Here is an 18,842-nt window from a genome sequence, read left to right as displayed (position 1 = left end):
TGTTCTCAAATCTGACAATTTACTCATAGTAGTGTTAATCTTAATACACAATTTTTATATTTCATCAAAATCAGTTAAAAATTTGAGTTACATGCTAATAGTTCAGATTCTCTAATTTTTTTTTTCTTGAATAGCTAGATATTTAGGGCAAACGTATTTTTTTTTGCTAGAAATATGTGAATAATTCTCTTATGTACATTTGGTAGATATAAATATGTTTACCCCTCTATATGGTGCCCATGATGCCAAAGTCTCTTGTGTTCATAGTGTTTTTATGCCAATGAGGAGAAGATCAAGGCTTTGCTTTGACTGAGCTCATTTTGCAGTTGTTTGCCATGGCTGTCAACTCTTAAGGAAACCCACATATTACATGCTGGAAGTACTTCCAAATCCATCTTCTCCCAAAGAAGGATATTTATTTGAGTTTGTGGTCAGCAGAAGCTTGGAGACATGCCGAGTTCCACTAGAGCTTTGGCGGGTCAAGTTTCCATTAACTGAAGAATTCAGGCCAGACAATCTGTACCTCAAGCACAAAGTGTTCTGCTCAAGGAAAAACGAATGGAAGTAGGTGAATTGGCAAAAGCTTTTGGAAGGTAGAAATTCTATTAACTCTTTTCAGCCCATTTTGGCTATATTCTCACTAATTGCAAAGCACTTATTTCCTTGTCTCCAGTGAAGAGCAGTGTGGCCAGAGCCAATGATCAACATACTGTATATTCTTAATATTTTGATTATTATTTTCTACTATCTAGTGTTATTTAGGGCCAAACAATTGCCCAATAAACTATATTATAAAATTACCACTGCGGTCATTTCCACGTGTGTAAAGTGGGAGTTAATATGGTAGCTCAGCACCAAGAAGGTGGGCTCAATGAGTGGCACCAATGGTGAGCCATTAGCAGTCCTGTTAAATATTGTTCCCATGTTGCAGATAAATTGTAGCTCAGAGAATGTAAATAGTTTACTTAAATAATAAATATCAGAATGTATTTCATTTAATAAATATTCATCTAGCTTACACACACATTCACATACACAGGTTTTCAAAATGCTGGGAGTAGAAGGATGAATCAGGCACAGTCTGGATCAGCATTCAGTGCACAAAACAGAAACCTCTCTGCATAGTTCAAGGAAAAATGGATTTAAATGCAGTGCGTGAGTCTTAAAACCTCACTGGAAGAGCAGGAGGAATGAAAATTACGGAGGACTGTGACTGCTCTCTTGGTTTTGAGGTCCCAACCCTGCAGATGTGATTCAGAGGTCAAGAAACTGATGTCTTCGCCCTCTTTCTGCTAATGTCCCAGCAGACTTTTACCTTCCAAAGGTGGTAACTAGAAAGTGGAAGGTGGTGTGCAGATACTACTGTAAACAATTGCTCTTCTAGAGCTTGCTTAGCAGCTGTCATTGCACAGGAAGGTGACTGCTGCCTCCCTTTAGTCCTTTAAATCTTATTCAAGTGCATCTCATTGACAGATCTCACCTAGTCAGAACCCTAGCTAACATAGATTCCTGTTTTAGCCTTCCATCCCCTGCTCTGTTAGGTGGGGCATGAAGTAGGTGGAAATGGATGCCAGGCCCAGCACCAACAGACCATATGGAACACACAACCTCTGCACTCAAAGAGCTCACAATTTAGTAGTGGAGGCAGATAAATAAAGAGACAATTTTAGTATCATGGCAAGTGCAGTGATGGACTTAGGCACTGTGATGGTAGAGATGGGCTTTGATGTGAGAGCAGTGGGATAAGTCAGGAAAAGGATCAAAAGAGCTTCCTGGAAATGGTTGCCTGAGCTAATTCTTAAGGGATTAGTAAGAGCAGATGATACAAAAAGGGAGGGATGCATATGGGAAGGAACAGAATCAACAAGTGATAAAACAGCATGTGAACATGAACAGACATGAAGGGGATGGGGGGAAGTGACATGGTACTAAGGAGTGGAATGGAGGTAGTGAGTTTCGGATTTTACTGTGATCACACTAGCATCATATGGAAGGTGAATATGAAAATATGAAGCTACACAGAGGTGGGGGTATAAATACTGCAAGACCTGAGGTGTGATCAGAAATAAAGGGGATCAGACTTCTGGTCTCCAGTTCCTAATATAAACAGTTTGGAAGTCACCACTCTGTCCTAACAAGGAAAAAACTGAACAGACTGAAAACTCAACAACTATTCTTAGGTCTATAAAAGTGGTGTGAGGACACAGGGCAATCCCCTACCCCCCAGGATTAGAGAAACAGGTGAATACAGGGAGTCTTGGCTTATTGGGGCAGAAAGTCATGATCAGAAACCTACGTGGGAACCAATCTGGGGAAGGACAGCCTGAATTGTTAATGACGAATTGCTGGAGGCTCATTGTATAAAATGCTGAGAGTTAAAGCTCCAGGGAGAGGAGCAGGTATAGGGGGGCCTTCCACACTTTTGTGAGATTTACCTCCAGGACCTTGACCAAGTTCTCACCGTAAATATTTGAGAAAAATCTCCTTGTGTTTGCATCAGGAGGAGGGGAAAAGGGACCATTTTTACATATGCCAGAGCACTCTGCTCTACTCATCAAGGCTTGCTCTCAGGAGAAACCAGGTAACCAGAACCTAACCTGCTGGGGTATTATTAGAGCTTAACTGACCTGCGGGGGAGGGAAACTCCCAACTTTAGTCTTCCACATGGGAAAAGGCAAATACCCAACTCCAGGTACTTTAGCCATCCTGCTCCACCCAAGCAGGGAGAAAAAAATCAAGAAACACTTGTGAGTTAACAGTCCAGAGGCACATGATCATTAAAAGCCCAAGAGCTAATCCATTGGACTATAGAATGCTTTACCTTCCCCCACCTCTTACCATTTTATTCCTGAAGGCCTTTTACAATAGTTCCTTTTACCCTGTACATCATGCCTGGCTATCAAGAAAAAATTATAAGTCATAACTGAAAAAAGGTAGAAAACAAAATTTGAAGAGACAGGGTAAGCATCTGAATGAGACATGGCAGGGATATTGGAATTATTAGACTGGGAATTTTAAACTATGATTAATATGCTAAGGGCTTTAATGAATAACTAGACAGCATGCTAAAACAGCTGGACAATGTAAGCAGAGAGGAGGAAATCCTAAAAAAGAACCAAAAAGAAATGCTAGCGATCAAAAACTGTGACAGAAATGAAGAATGCTTTTGATAGACTTTTCAGTAGACTGGACACAGCTAAGGAAAGAATCTCTGAGCTTGAGGATATATCAATAGAAACCTCAAAAACTGAAATGCAAAGAGAACAAAGGGAAAAAAGAACAGAACAGAATATCCAAGGACTGCAGGGCAACTACAAAAGGTGTACCATGTGTATAATGGTAATACCACAAGGAGAAGAAAAAGAGAAAGGAAATGAGTGATATCACACTGAGGAAAGGAAGGAATCAAGTATTATGTCCTTGCTTTGGACTTTGATACTTTGATACCTTTTTAACACAGAGGTACTATTAAGTCAGAATTTTAACCTAGGTCTACTTGATTGCAAAGTCAGTGCTTTCCTTTCTCTTTCACGCTGCCTAAACTGTGATTTGGTACTGACCAAGTCATTCTGTATTGAAAGATGTGTCCAAGGAATCCATGGCATCATGTGTAAGTTATGTGTTTACATGTGTATATTCTTTGTTCACAGTAGAAGGCATGACCTCAAGTGGTTCTCAAAGTTTAAAAATCACTGAGCTAAGACTTCTGGCTTAAAAACCTGATAGCTGGTGTTCATTCAGTTTTGTTCTAGAGATCAAATGCTCACTCAGGAGTATATTTTAAAAGTGTACTAAGTAGTTCTGCTTTAGGTAGTGCTGTAGGTTAAAAATTCTTAAAGATCTCCCTGCCATGAAGCACCAGGGTGTTGAATAAATCACAATGAAAATACGTCTAGGTGCTCTACTGAACTCTGTGAACATAAAACAAGTCCCAACAGAGACAAACACATGGAGTCTATTGGAAAGAAACAGAATAAGGGAAGCTTGAGTGGTTCTGGAGGCCAATGTTGACTGTAGGAACCTAGAGTTTGGGAGAGTAATGATTGCTGGGGGTGCACGGTGGGCAGGAGAAGACGTGAGGCCTGCACACACTGAGGGCAAGTTGGGGACTGGATGTGAGAACCTGCATTCCTCCAGGTGCTGCATCCTTAGGGAAAGGTTGTGCTGGGGAAATCCCTGCTGGCCAGGAAACATTTAAGGAACCTCTCTGCCTCTCCCATATCCAGGGATAGAACCTAGTGGGAGCTAATATAGGTCTTGTCGGGACAAACGCATCCTCAAACTATCTCTTTCAGGATTCCCAAGGATTAATATTAGCCAAATATGATCCACCATAAACAAGATATCATGAACAAGACCAGCAGAGATAACAAATTCAGGCCCTCAAGGACCCAGAAACAAAACACCTCTGTGTAAAATGGTTATGTTATCAAACAATGTTATTAATGATGGAATTAAAATAAGCAAAGACGAAGCAACTAACAAATTAAAGTGTCACGAGAATCTATTTTACACCCACTAGATTGGCAGAAGTTAGAAAGATGGGTAATACCAAGTGTAGTATGTGGAGCAGCCAGAACTTTCCTGCATTACTGGGGGAAAGAAGAGTATAAATTGGTGCAGTTTGCTCCTAACAATTTTGTAAAGTTGAACTGTATACACTCTATGACTCAACCTTAACACTTTTAGATAAATACCCTGCACATACACCTGAACGTGCACAAGAGACACTTCTGAGAATGAAGTCTGCAGAGCAGCTGTGTTGGTGATAGCAAAACAAACCGAAAATTTGGAAAACAATGTGCAGGGACAGGAGAAAATAAACTGTGGTGTTCCATACAATGGTATGCTATACAACAGTGACAATGAACTATAGCTATGCACAACGTGTTTAAATTTCAGATACAACGAACCGCAAAAACACTGTTACCCGACCACATTGACTATGACATTTTTATAAAGCTTAAGTACTTAAAAAACTTAACAGTATGTTTTAAGGGATATATATATATATATATATATATATATATAAAATATATAAAATATGCAAAATAAAAATATAATATTTATATATTTATAACATTTATAAAATAAAATATTGATATAAGCAAGAGAAATCCTTATATTTGAAATACAATGTGCAATTTTAAAATGTGGGGGAAATGGAAGAATATATAAATACAGTGATCTTCAAGGTTACCAATTATATTCTATTTCTTAAGTTGAGTGGAGGGCACATATTAGTATTCTCTTTATTGTATATACATTATTTATCTTCATTTTATGTATAAAAATGTCATAATTTTAAAAGACACTATGAATCATATATACATATATGATTCATATATCCCCTCTTTTCTGGATTTCCTTCCCATGTAGGTTACCACAGAGCACTGAGTAGAGTTCCCTGTGCTATACACTAGGTTCTCATTAGTTATCTATTTTATACGTAGTATCAATAGTGTATGTATGTCAACCTCAATGTCCCAATTCATCCCCCCCCATTTCCCCCTTGGTATCCATATGTTTGTTCTCTATGCCTGTGTACGGTAGAAACTAACACAACATTGTAAAGCAACTATACTCCAATAAAAATTTTTTAAAAAGTAACCTGCTATGTGGAAGTCAGATGTATTTTTTCATATGAAAATAAAAGCATATTTAGCTGAAAAAATAAAAAAATTAAAAGACACTATGTCTGCATTTCTACCTGACTCATTTCTGTTTTGTAATACTCTTGATGAATGAAAGCTACAAATTTATAAAAGAAGTAAGACATTGACATAAAATAAGACACAGCTTACGAATGTATTTATTATTTGAAGTACTGTGGTTTTTTCGTAGTGTGTTAGTCTCAAAGATAGAAATTTTGTTGAAGAAAAAATGTTTGTTGACTCTAAAAATCAATATATAAAATCACTAATGAATTTCTAATGCTCATAAGTGTCCCCTAAAAACAAAATAATTTAATGATGTTACACCATGCATGTTTTTAAATCTTTTGAATCTTGTTCAAGAGAAAATTTAAATTAAGAAAATAGATCTACAATTATTTCAGTTTCTTCTCTTTTGTTCCTGTTTATGTTCTCAGTAGAATCTAGATGTATGCCAATTATTATCATGCCACTCAAGAGACACTTCCAGTGGTACAGTTTTTTAAAGGAGACTTTTGTAGTCAGTTCAGCGTGGAATGTTGAACCAGTAGCAAAATCTATGTCCATTTACGTAGAATCCGTAGCACTGTCAAATGTTGTAACTTATTTGGCTTAAGGATTCTCTTCAGATTTGGGGGTGGACTTGAGATGCACCTATTTAGTCACAGAAAGGAGGAAAACACCTCTACATCACTTCAGATGCAAACCTTACATGGTTGAGTTCTTGCTGAAGGAGAGGCTGGCTTTGTGATAGCCCCGTTTTCCTCCTGTTGGGTGAGCTCAGAGGGTTTAACTTTCATTTAACTTGGCAAAATGCATGTGCAAATTTCTTACACCACAATTCCAGGTTTTTATTTTGCTTAAGCGTGTTTCCTTTTTTTGTAGTTGGAATAAGGAAAGGAGAGTGTTTATAGTAAAGTTGGTAATAAAATAAAGAGAATAAAGTGAGTTTTGATATCTGACCGTCCTCACATTATAGATAACTACATTGAAATTTAATAAAACATTTTAATTTAAATACATTTTAATAGACACTTATCTAACATAGATTCATTATTTGACAAATTTCTAAAGTCTTTTACTTATATTTCTTGGTCTATAATGACTGTTAGCAGTTTGCAGGCTTAAAACGTGGCACTCCTAAAAATGCTGAAATTCCTATCAACAACCTATTCTTGAGAAAGATGTGCTTTATTCCATATTGCTTCAGTTTCTGTATGAAAGTTACAATGATTAATTGCAATAAGGTTCTTCCTAAGGTTCTTCCTTCTTTCTTCTCCTTAGCTATACACATAATCATTTAAGTGTACGGAATAACAAATTTGTATACCATATGGCCTTCCCTAAACCTTCTCAGTGTCTTAAAGCGTGTTTTGATTTTTTTTCCTCGCCATGTTACTCTAGGATAGTTTCCCAGCACGATTTGGAGGAATTCATTTTGTCAACCAACCATGGTATATCCATGCCCTGTATACCGTGATCCGGCCTTTCCTGAAGGAGAAGACTCGGAAAAGGGTATTTGTTTGCTTCTTTGTTTTTTTAATTTCCTTTCTGCTCCCCCGTTCAATAAATTATGATGCATACTGTATGTATAACATGTGCTGTGGTAAAATGTGTTTCTGTATTGAATATAACTCTAAAAGATAACATAAAAGATATTTTACAAAATGTAAAAACTTGTGATTAATTCTGAACAGTGTATCTGTGAAAGAAATACTTAAAAACTAGCTCTCTTGCTTTTCCACAAATGGGGAACATTTTAGCACATTCATTATACATTAAAGCCTCAGTTTAAAAGTAAAAAAAATTATACCGTGTTACTATATTGTTATTGGTACACTTAATTTCAAGTAATATGCAGGGAAAAGTTATAATTTTTTATGTTATAAATAGGGGTTAGTTATTTCACAATATGTATTACATTGAATATAGTGAATTTTGTGATCTCTAATATAATTTTGTAGTGATTGTCTTGATCAATCACACATTTCAGAAAGAATACTAATGTGTAGAAATTTTAATATCTCTTTAAATTACAAGTTACTTGAATTCCAAGATTCAGTTTTATCCAACAATGAGGATATTCAAAGTAGGTTCCAAAATAATCATTTTTCTGAGAATAAGAATATTTATATAAATTATTTAATGCAGTGCATGGCACATTGTAAATACCGAACACATTTATCACTATTGATAATATTTTAAAATGCATTTTAATGTACATTATTTCATTTTATCCTCCAAACATCTCTGAAAAGTAAGCTTAGTAAGCATCATCTCCTATTGAAAAGCTGAGGAAAGTAAGTCTTAGGAAGGATAAATAACTTGCTTATTCATTTACACAGCTGTAAAGTTGTAGAGTTAACATTTGAATACAAATAGCTCTGCATTTAGAGATATTTTTACCACTGTGCTGTGACCAATTTTCAAATGATTAGTTCCACAGGAAAATATAGTTACTTCTAAATCCATAGGGAAGATAATTTTCCATGTTTCTCATGAATGAGAAGGCACTTCAGGTATCTCAGTGCCATAAAAGCCTTACTGTGAGTGTGAAAGTGAAATCATTGTTAGTATGTGTCGGTGTCAAACATTTGTGAACAGAGAGTTTTCTGTTTATGAATTTGTTGAATATGTTTTAGTAATTTAGGAGGAAGAATTCTGTAAACAATTATAATTTATATTAGGAATTATTTCTACCACCAAGATTCATATTAATTTACATTTTATAACTTGGAAAAATGTATTGATGTGCCTCAGAAAAAACACTTTCAGCATTGTTTTATGAAGGGATGATCAGGTGATCCAAAATACCCGCTGGGGCTTTTAGCGCAAATTGTACTAATGAATGCTTTTGTAGTGTTCACGCTATGCCGCGTGCTGTTCTAAGTACTCTTGGTATGTTAACTCATTTAGTCCCTCCAACAAAGCTTTAGGGTAAGCATTGTTATTTTCCTCCTTTTATAGATGGGAAAATGAGGCATAGAAGGTGAAACCATTTGCTCTAAATCACAGCTAGGAGGTAGTAGAGCTGAAACTGTGGATGTATTGGGAAGACTGTTCCAGGTAGAGGGACTAGCAAAGGCAATGGTCCTTAGGTAGAAAAAGGCCTGGAATATTTGACAAACAGCAAGGAGGCCAGAAAAGCTGGAGACAAATAAGCTACTGGGGAGGATATTAGGGGACTGGACGGGCAGGAACATAGTGTGCCTGCTCATAGAGGGTCTTGTACACTGTTGTAAAGATCTGGGCTTTCAGTCAGAGTGAAATGAGGAACACTTGAAAGACTTTGAGTGCAGGAGTGACTTGTTGTGACATGATTTTGCTCTGTTGAAAAGACTGAAGAGTTTCAAGTCTACAAAACAAGGAAAGTTCTAGGTTTGGGGGTTATTTGATGGAATTTGATGATTTTGACAATGCCTACAAGAATGCATTGCTAGCACTATTCCAGATGGAATTGAGGTATTTGAATTTTACCATTTTAATTAAAACTATATGACTTGGAAATTTTTGTATGAGAAAATAATTATAGATTGAAACACCTTTAATTTTTAAGTATATAATCAATGCACAATGCAACATTATTATATTTCCTTACTGGAATCCCAAGTGATTCAGCATTACAGTATTACTCAAACAACTTATAACACAGATGCTGTAAATCTATGTTCTGAAAAACTGGTAAAAGGAAACCTAGGAAAGAGTCGTGAATCCTCTTTCACAGTAGACATTTAGCTCTTCATTTTCTTAAATTAAATCAGACTTTGAGTTTCCAACACACTGGGCTGATGGGAATGTCAACCTTAGGGGTTGACAGGGGTCCCTTCTTCTCAAAATTTCACCAGTGTCTAGAATCTTTCATGTAGAGCCTAACTTCCCATCCATCATGGCCACTTTTGGCATGCTCACTGTTCAAGCTAGTATTAGTTCCTTGAATTAAGGTCTCCTTCTGCTCCAGCAGAAGGAGATGGTTCAGCATCTTTACTGAAGCCAGAACCCAATGGCGAGGTTTCAATCCACTACCCTAGTGCACTCTTCAGCTGGTCCACAGATGTGGTCCTGCCACACCCCAAGAGCTGACAGGAAACAGGTTTTCCTGCTAGTTGTCACAAATTTCCACTTCTTCCTCAATCGTGGGCTTGCTATTCTATTCCTTGCTAATTCTTAAAAATATTCTACCCTCTTTCTACCATAATTATGGTCAGCTACCATAATCTCTTCAATGGCACGGTTTAGGAAAATAAAATTTTTTTAAATTTAAAAGTTCAGCCTAAGTATAATTGTAAGGTAATCTGAAGCAAAGGAGACCCAAAGAACCAGACTTCTTGCATGAAATGGAGGAAGAAAAAATATACACGGGGGAGAATATAGTAAAACTTCAATAAATGATGAGACAAATGTGTGCATGGCATATTCCAGCAGGGTGTGAGTAGTAGGAGATGTGCTCACAGAAAGAGTTCATAGAGGATCTTATAGGACTTATTCTAAGAGAAAGAAGAAGGCAATGGGGGATTATGAGCAGAATAATGTGACCTGACGGATGTTTTAACATGGTCATTCTGTCTGCTGTGTTGAGAATAGAGTGTTGGTGGCAAGAGTGGAAGTCAGGAGGGCAGTTAGGAGGCAGTAACACAGTGTGAAGGATGATGGGAGTTGAGTTAGGGTTGTAAGGGTGGAGTTGTTCAGATGTTTGAATTCAGGATAGATTTTGGAGATAGTACCAAAAGAATTTACTGACAACTTAGATTATGAGAGAAGTAAAAGATGAGTCAAATGTTTTGGCCTGAGAAACTAGAAGCATATTTATACGATTAACTGACATTGAAAATAGGGAGGAGTTGATTTGGGGGAGAGAATTATAAGTTCAATCTTGAATATGTTAAGCTCCAGGTGCCCATTTACCATTTAAGTGGAGGTGTGACATAGAGAGTAGAAATACCAATATGGAGTTCAAAAGAGAGGTCTGGCTTCAAAATATAAATTTTCAGTGTATGGACAATACTTAAAGCCACTAGACTGAATGACATCACCAAGGAGTGAGTATAGTTAGAGAAGAGAATAAATCCAAGAACTGAAGCCTGGAGCTCTCTGATGTTAAGATGCTGGGGAGGTGAGGAATAACCAGCAAAAGAGTCTGAAAAAAGCATCTATCAAATAGAAGGAAACCAAGAGATCCTGGGAGAAAGTGTTTCAATGAGGAGAGCCATCTACTATATCCAGTGCTGCTGAGAGTTTAAGGAAAATAAGGACAGAAAATTATTGGACACTGAATTTAGCAGTGAGAAGGATCTTGACAAGAGCTATTTTCATGCAATGGTGGGAGGCAAAGCCTATTTGGATTCGATTCAGAAAAAATGGGACAAAAGTACTTGGACAATGAATATAGATGACTCCTTTGATGAGTTTTGCAATGAAAGGAAGGAGAAAAATAGGATAATAACTGGAGGTAAGGTCAAGAGAGGTTTTATGCATCTGTATGGTGGGGGAGGGAAGAGTAGAGTTGGCATGTTTGTTCTTTGATGGGAAAGATACAGAAGAGGAGGAAATCTGATGATGTGAGAGAGACAAGAGAGAATTGTTTGGGAAATATAACTGAGTGGAAGAGAGAATGAATTCTAGTGCACAGGTGGAGGGGTTGGCCTTTGTAGAATTTATTCTTCCATTGTGCTGGGAGCAAAGGCAAAGCATATGGACACAGATGCTAGTGGGTGGGTCTCATCTGGTTGCCCTATTTTTTCAGGGAAAGAGGAAACAAGGCCAAAGCTGAAAGTGATGTTGAGGGAGGAGGGAACAGAGTGTTAGTGAAAAGAGAAGTAGTGTGAATTACATTTACTTTTCTAAGGATTTATTACCTAACTGTTGCATGACTTGAAAGATAAGGTTTCTGACATGAAGTAGTACATCTGATGAAATAAAGGTTGTATACCTAATAAAGTAGGGATTTCAGGTGCTAGAACTTAATTTTCCCAGGAAAATTATAAGAGAGAGAGCTAGAGAGAGAGAGAGAGAGAGAGAAGGAGAGAGTGTATGTGTTTTCCTGTTGTGCTCTGTAAGTAGGAAGGGGAAGGTGTAAAATTTGCAATTAACCTGATTTAACTTGGGGAAGACAGTATCTTCCACCTCTGTAAGCCCCACATTATGTATTCCACCAGCCACTTGCTGTGATCATTTTGACCAGTGACCCGATCTCAGGTGCTTTTATACTCCCACAATTTGTTGAAATTATTTGTTGACTGGTGACTCCCATTCCTCTCATTTTATTTGATATAGACTAGTCTCTGTTTTCCAGTATATTTACTTCCGTGGATTCTAAAAGTATGGAAAGCAAGATGAACCTCTGTTCATCTTGAACCTGAAGTATGAGATTTCTAAGCCACTTATAAATTATAATCTTTAAATAAATATAGAAGTTTATATGAGGTGACAAGAGTACTTTATCAGAGAAGACTGATCTGAAGTCTTGAGATTGAAATGAAAGAAGAGGAAAGAGGTAGCAATTTATGGAGAAACAAATCTTGAGTATGTAGCTTAAACAATTCTCCAGTTTAACAAAAAGCTCTATGTAGACAGTGATAAGAATAATTAACAGATGCACACAGCTTTACAGTTTCAACTCATTCCATTTCTGATTTGAATGATAACCATGGAAATCTCTAGCAGAGAAGATGCTGGCAACATTATAGAACATTGGTCCTTTGGGATGTGAAACTTCAGTCAACCTTGCATTGTGGTGATGCTAATCTACTTTTATTTACATCACATACTTTGTATTATAAAGCAGTAATTTAGTGGTTACAGTATTCTTATTTTTACTGAACATAAAGAGAAAGCCATACTGGTGACAGCTTTTGGGTTTAATAACTTGAATGGGCTCAGCAGTTGTTGAGTCCTTATGAGAAGAGTCTTTTAACAGCATTCATTATGCACATCAACAGCTTTGTACAGCTAACACCAGGATAATATGCAGATCAACGTGCACATTAGATTCTGCTCATGTTCCCAGCTATGAAGCAGGAAACTAAATTTCTTGTTCCAGTTCTTTAAACCAATAATGATCTGACCTTCTAGAAGCTACCTAAAATCCCTGAGCCTCAGGATTTTTATATGAAGTATTAGGATTACAGAACCAGCCTTCCTGTTTCACAGAGTAGATGAGGGGCTTAAATATTTTAACAGACATGGAAAACTCTTGCTTTGGCTTTCCTATCCTCAATCCTCCATCCCCCCCACCCCCCGCCCAGTTCCCAAAATCTGGGTGATATTTATTCTCCTCTGTGTGTTTTCTCCCACCCTCTTCTTGCATTTGTAGATATTTTTGCACGGTAACAACCTGAACAGTCTACACCAACTAATTCATCCTGAGATTTTGCCCTCTGAGTTTGGAGGAATGCTCCCCCCTTATGATATGGGAACCTGGGCAAGAACACTGCTAGACCACGAGTATGATGACGACAGTGAATACAATGTGGACTCCTACAGCATGCCTGTGAAGGAGGTAGAGAAGGAACTCTCCCCCAAGTCCATGAAGAGGTATGCTGGAGGTTGCTGGGAAGCGGGCTGGGCCAGGGTGGGGACACCTGATACAACTCCAGATTTTATATTTTTCTGAAGTAGCTATTTGGTGACATTTTAAAGCCTTTCATGCTCCTATGATTGGATGTCTAAGGAGTTTCAAGTCAAAGATAAATTCATTCAAGGTAACCTCAACTCAATGTTGTTCCAAATTCACAATCCAGCTGGCCCCTTAGAAGTCAGCCAATCCAGTGGCTTTTCAAACTGTTCTTTAAGGTTCTGGTTGAGTGCCTCAGGGCAAGCAGGTAGCGGGTGGGGACAGTGCCCATCTCCACTGCGGTGAGACTGACTATCTAAACAAATTTTTGGACTCCTGTGTAAGATTTCATTTGAAGGAAGGGATCCATAGAGCGAACAGACACACACTTCAAACACTAACATTCAAAGCTTATGTTCTTTTTTCAGCATCTCTGCCAAGTTTCTGTTTAAAAGTTTCTGTCTAGCCATTCCTGGGGCAAAACACTGTCTTTCCCTACAGCTTTAATCTTTACAAAATTCATTGTTGAGTCAGAATCTGATTTCCTGCTTTGACTCTCATAGTGTTATTAGGCCTGTTTTCTTTCAGTCAATGGGTATTTATTCAACACATGCTCTGTAATAAAAACTTTCCTAGGTGTTTTGTGTCCAATATGGGTAAAAACATATGTCCAGCCATGATCTACTGGTGATCGAGGGCAAGGGGGTTGCCAGACACACACAAATGCGTAACTGCCTCTGAGTTTGCATTCTGTAGCAATTAGATGAAGACATCTAATTCTTATGCTACCCCAGGCCACACCAGCCCAGGGTTCGTTTGGATCACAAATATTATTTCTTGGTTCATTTCCTATCCTGGAAATATAGGAACCCCAGCTCCTACAAGTCTCTCTTCACCTAATTCAGGGAGGACACAAGGGCATCTCCCATGTCATTGCAAACACTATCTTGCATCCTTCTCTGAGGAAAGCCTTAGGGTCATTCGGTCACCACTGACTCATGCAGTGGCATCTTTGAGACCGGCCTCTTTTATTTGCTGCTGCAGCTGCTGCTGTTCTTGGGGGGCGGGCTGTGATGCCTTTCTCTCCCCAGGCTGCTCCACAACTCCTTGGAGAGAACGGAAAGGCCAGGAACATCTTCAGCTTTAATTTCTCCACTAATTGACAAGCTTATCTTTAAATCAAGTTTGGGCTTTTCAACTCCCTCCTCTTAAAACAAGGCTTCCTAATTTGAGTTATATGCTCTTCTCACCAAAGGGGTTCATTGATGGACTCTCAAAGTGGTCTGTAAAGTGATAAAAGTTGTATTCAAAACTGTGTGTGTATATGTTTCAATGTATGTATGTATATATAGATATATAAATGTATATATAGTGCTTTTTTTTTCCTGGAGAGAAGGCATATTTCATCAAATTCTCAAAGTTGTCTAAGACAAAAATGGTTAAAAGCCATTACCTAAGAATAGGTTCCTTCTGATAAAAATTAAAATTCTAACAGTGATAATTGTTACAGTCTACCATTTTTAATAAACTTCTCATGAGTTAGGCCCTTACTAGGTACTTTTTTGGTAACATTCACTTATTTAATTCTCACAGCAACCTTGTTAAACAGATATTTGTATCCCCAAAGTCACATAGTCTATATGTGATGGAACAAGGTTCCAATCCATGAGGTACAGAGTCTTTCATGTTGTTGATATACATCTTGTCTACTCTTCTGTGACAGCATGACACAGAGTGCCCTCACTGTAGAACTGAGCTACAGGAGGATTTGGAGACAGCTCTCATAGGTGTCCCTTAGTCTTTTCCTTTGCCAGCTAGCAATGCTCATTTCCTTTAGCCCCTCCTTCTGTGACTTGTTAACTAATGTGGTCCCCTCCTCTGAGCACACCTCTCTCCATATCCTCTACAGCCTTAGCTGCATCCCCATCACCTACACTTCCTCCAAAACTTCCTACCAGCTCTCTTTGCCTCCACCTTTACCCTGCTCCCCTACCTTCCATTTATTATATTATCCATGTGGCAGTCAAAATAATATTTTAAAAATGTAAATCAGATCATTTCACTCCTCTGCTTTGAATTTCTAAGTGACTGCTGATTATACAATGAAAACAATCAACTCCATATCGAGACTTACAATATGCTGCATGATCTGATCCTGCCTACCTCTCTCCTCTAAGTTTATTTACCTTTCCTCTCCTCCCCTACCTTTCAGACACAACATCCTTCTTTATTCTCCTTCAGCCTCCCCAGTTTGTTCCTATCCAAGGGTCTTTATTCTTGTCACCTCTGGCTGGAATATTCTTTTCCTCTGTCTTCCAATGGCTGGCCCCAATCAAAGGTCATCTCCTCAAGAGGGTCTTTTGCTCTTTCTCAGTCACCAGGTCTTAATCAGCTCTACTTCCTACTCATTCTAGACACTTCCTATCAATCACCTTCTTTATTTTCTTCATAGTTCATTATTAGTCAGTGAAATGATTGATTTTATTTAGTTATTTATCCCCCTGTCCTGCAATGTAAGCTTCAGGGAGACTTTAGTGGCTTTGTCTATCCTGTTCTCTTCTGAATCCTCAGTGCCTGGAGTGGAGCCTGGCACACAAACCATGCTCACTAGGCACCAGTTAAATGAATGAAGGAGTCCTCTGCTGTCTGTCAGTGGCCCCTTTTAGGTGTAGTGTTTAGAATTGTAGAGGTGACATCTGACGTTACCATTACTTGCATAGAGGTTCCAGAATTCTGGCTTTGCAGTGAGGACCTCATTGGCTTCCTTTAGTTGCTGTTGCTGTCACTGTTGCTGCTGTTCAGGCAGCCAAGGCACATTGCTGACTCATACTGAACCCCTTAAAACTGGTCTCTTTACTTATAGATCCTTATCCTCATAATTCTTTATTTCTGTGTTTAGCTTTTTCCTCCAAGCACATTATTTTAATTGACATCCTCTTGTTAGATTTGGTTCAGGCGATCCACATTTTGAAGTCTTTTTGGATCCTGATTTTCTTCTCCAATTAATTAGGACATATTGTCCCCTGAAGAGTTGGCTTACAGCACGATGACCTCCCCAACCCTGAGTTTCTTGCTTCTGACATGGGCTGATTGGAATTTCAGACATTCTTTGTTTGGTGTAGCTTTTGTATCATATGAAGCTTATATGGTTCTATTTGAAAACTCCTGAAGAATGAGATCAAGAAAGTTGTTTCACTTTATTTTTATCTTCTCTCTGGCAGGGGATGGTAGTTCCCCATCAAGGATGGGAGAAAATTGTTTCTAGGTTCCACCCTTCCTCCATCTCCTTTTCCAGTTTTATATCATTCTTAGATTGAGAGGGGAAAATCATTCCTTCACCAAAGAGTTGTAGATAACTGTTCCTTTGGGTGAATTTAGCTACGTGTATAGCTAGAAGATTATGTTTCTCCGTGTAAATTTGTGGAGAGATAGTATAATCATGTGAAAGAACACAAATTCACTAGAGAATGGGTTCCTTGAACTCGGGGAATGTCTTTTACCTTATGCCTCTAGGACCCAGGATAGTGTCTGGCACACAACAGTTGCAGTGAGCATCAACACTAATGTTGTTAATGGTAATATGCACTTCCATTTTATTAAATAATATTCAACACCTATTGTTACTACGTGCCAAACCCTACCTAATGCTTTGTATACATCAACTCCTTTGCTTTTCTAAACAACTAATAAGGTAATACTATACCCATCTTATTGATGAGGAGACCCAGATACAGAGAAGGTAAGTAACTTCTGCATTTCACATAGCTCCAAAGCTACAATACTAATGCTGGAACACAGGTAATAGTGTTCTCTAAGTTATTTCCTTAACCACTACCATATGCTATCTGCCGGAATTAATGCCGGGGGTTATGCATGCATTATTGCACTTGATCCTCAATACGTCTGTATGATGTAGGTATTATTTTCCCCATTTTACAGATAAGGGAACAAAATCTTAGGAAGTTTAAATAGCCTTCCCTTGGTCACAGAACTAATAAATAGCAGAAGGTGGAATTGGAATCCATTTCTGTCTAAAATCTAGTCTCTTAAACACTAAGGTATAGCACAATATTGTAGATACATAATAAATGAATAAATGATACCTGGATAATTAAAGTTAAACTATAGGTTTTCATGAGGAAAAAAAGTTATTCATTGAAAGACAGTAGAGGCTGGAGACTGCTAAGATGTACTGTGAGTTAATGTTAGGTAACTTCCTCTATTGCAGTTGAAACAGACCAATTTATTAACAGTTATGATCCTGCACAAATAACCCTGTTTTTTTGTATAAGAGAGCACAAAAGAAAATCTAGACTAAAACAACAGTACACTTGGGGCAATTAAATATCAAAAAAATCTTAATCAGAAATTGTTTCTGCCTGGCTTGTTTTATTGAGGAATCATTCTGCGTATTGAGCCAGCAGCATTCATCATCCAACAATTCTGACATCTGTAGTGCATGATAAAAGCAAACTAGGACATATACACACTACCAAACATAAAATAGATAGCTAGTGGGCAGCAGCCACATAGCACAGGGAGATCAGCTCGGTGCTTTGTGACCACCTAGAGGGGTAGGATAGGGAGGGTGGGAGGGAGACGCAAGAGGGAGGGGATATGGGGATATATGTATGCATATAGCTGATTCACTTTGTTTTAAAGCAGAAACTAACACACCATTGTAAAGCAATTATACTCCAATAAAGACGTTTTTAAAAAAAGCAAACTAGGAACTTAATCCCAGGCTGGATAGTGCACTGTAATTTAAACTATTTTATTAAAATTGCCATATCCTCTAATATTTTTTTATTTAAAAAAATTTTTTAACATCTTTATTGGAGTATAATTGCTTTACAATGGTGTGTTAGTTTCTGCTTTATAACAAAGTGAATCAGTTATGCATATACATATGTCCCCATATCTCTTCCCTCTTGTGTCTCCCTCCCTCCCACCCTCCCCACCCCACCCCTCTAGTGTGGTCACAAAGCACCAAGCTGATCTCCCTGTGCTATGCGGCTGCTGCCCACTAGCTATCTATTTTACATTTGATTGTAAAAGTAGTCAAGGAACGTAAGGATTTAAAAGATGTGTGTGCATGTGTATGTGTATTTGTATGATGTGTGTTTTAATAGAACATTATGGCAAATGATTATATTGTAGACTCTGTGCTGTCTGAAGAGCTTTGGTGTGTACTTGAATATATTATTAGGATATGCCTCAACATTTATATATTTAACTTTGTGAGAATTTTAAAATAAATGTTTTTGTTAAGAATTTCTTTCTCCACAGGATAAATTGCTTTATCTTCATCACTCTTCGCTTTGAATGCTTGATAGCCATCTTCTTTCAGTATGGAAACTATTTATTGGATAAAAGTTAATCGAAATCCTACTGTGTAACAGACTCTGTGACATGCATTGTGTTCACAGCAAGGAGAGAAACTGATAAAGTCCCTGCTCATGGAATTTATAGTCTAGTGGGTACTCGTTGTCAAGTAACCCTCTAGTGCAGGACATTAAATGAACCCCTGTATATTTTAGCATGGATTCATCTTGGGAAACCAATTATTTCAGTTGAGTCTAAGAAAAACAATGTTACAAGTCTAATTATTAAGTGCTTTGTGCAATTGTCAATTGTGT

The 18,842-nt window shown here is 37.8% G+C and overlaps 1 protein-coding gene across 2 annotated transcripts in view; it reads left to right on the top strand.

The window, feature by feature from the left end:
- The window catches only part of CLVS2 (clavesin 2), an 82,093-nt gene that overhangs the window by 43,493 nt on the left and 19,758 nt on the right, over positions 1-18,842 (top strand). For both annotated transcript variants that reach the window (XM_012536426.3, XM_004263863.3), the window contains exons 3-4: positions 7,059-7,169; positions 12,964-13,184. In XM_012536426.3, coding sequence (XP_012391880.1) covers positions 7,059-7,169; positions 12,964-13,184 — 332 coding nt within the window. The remainder of the gene's footprint in view (positions 1-7,058; positions 7,170-12,963; positions 13,185-18,842) is intronic.

The sequence above is a fragment of the Orcinus orca genome, chromosome 12 (assembly GCF_937001465.1).
Source record: "Orcinus orca chromosome 12, mOrcOrc1.1, whole genome shotgun sequence".
Classification (NCBI taxonomy): domain Eukaryota; kingdom Metazoa; phylum Chordata; class Mammalia; order Artiodactyla; family Delphinidae; genus Orcinus; species Orcinus orca.
The sequence above is the reverse complement of the archived record's forward strand: the minus strand, read 5'-3'. Positions and strand labels throughout refer to the sequence as shown.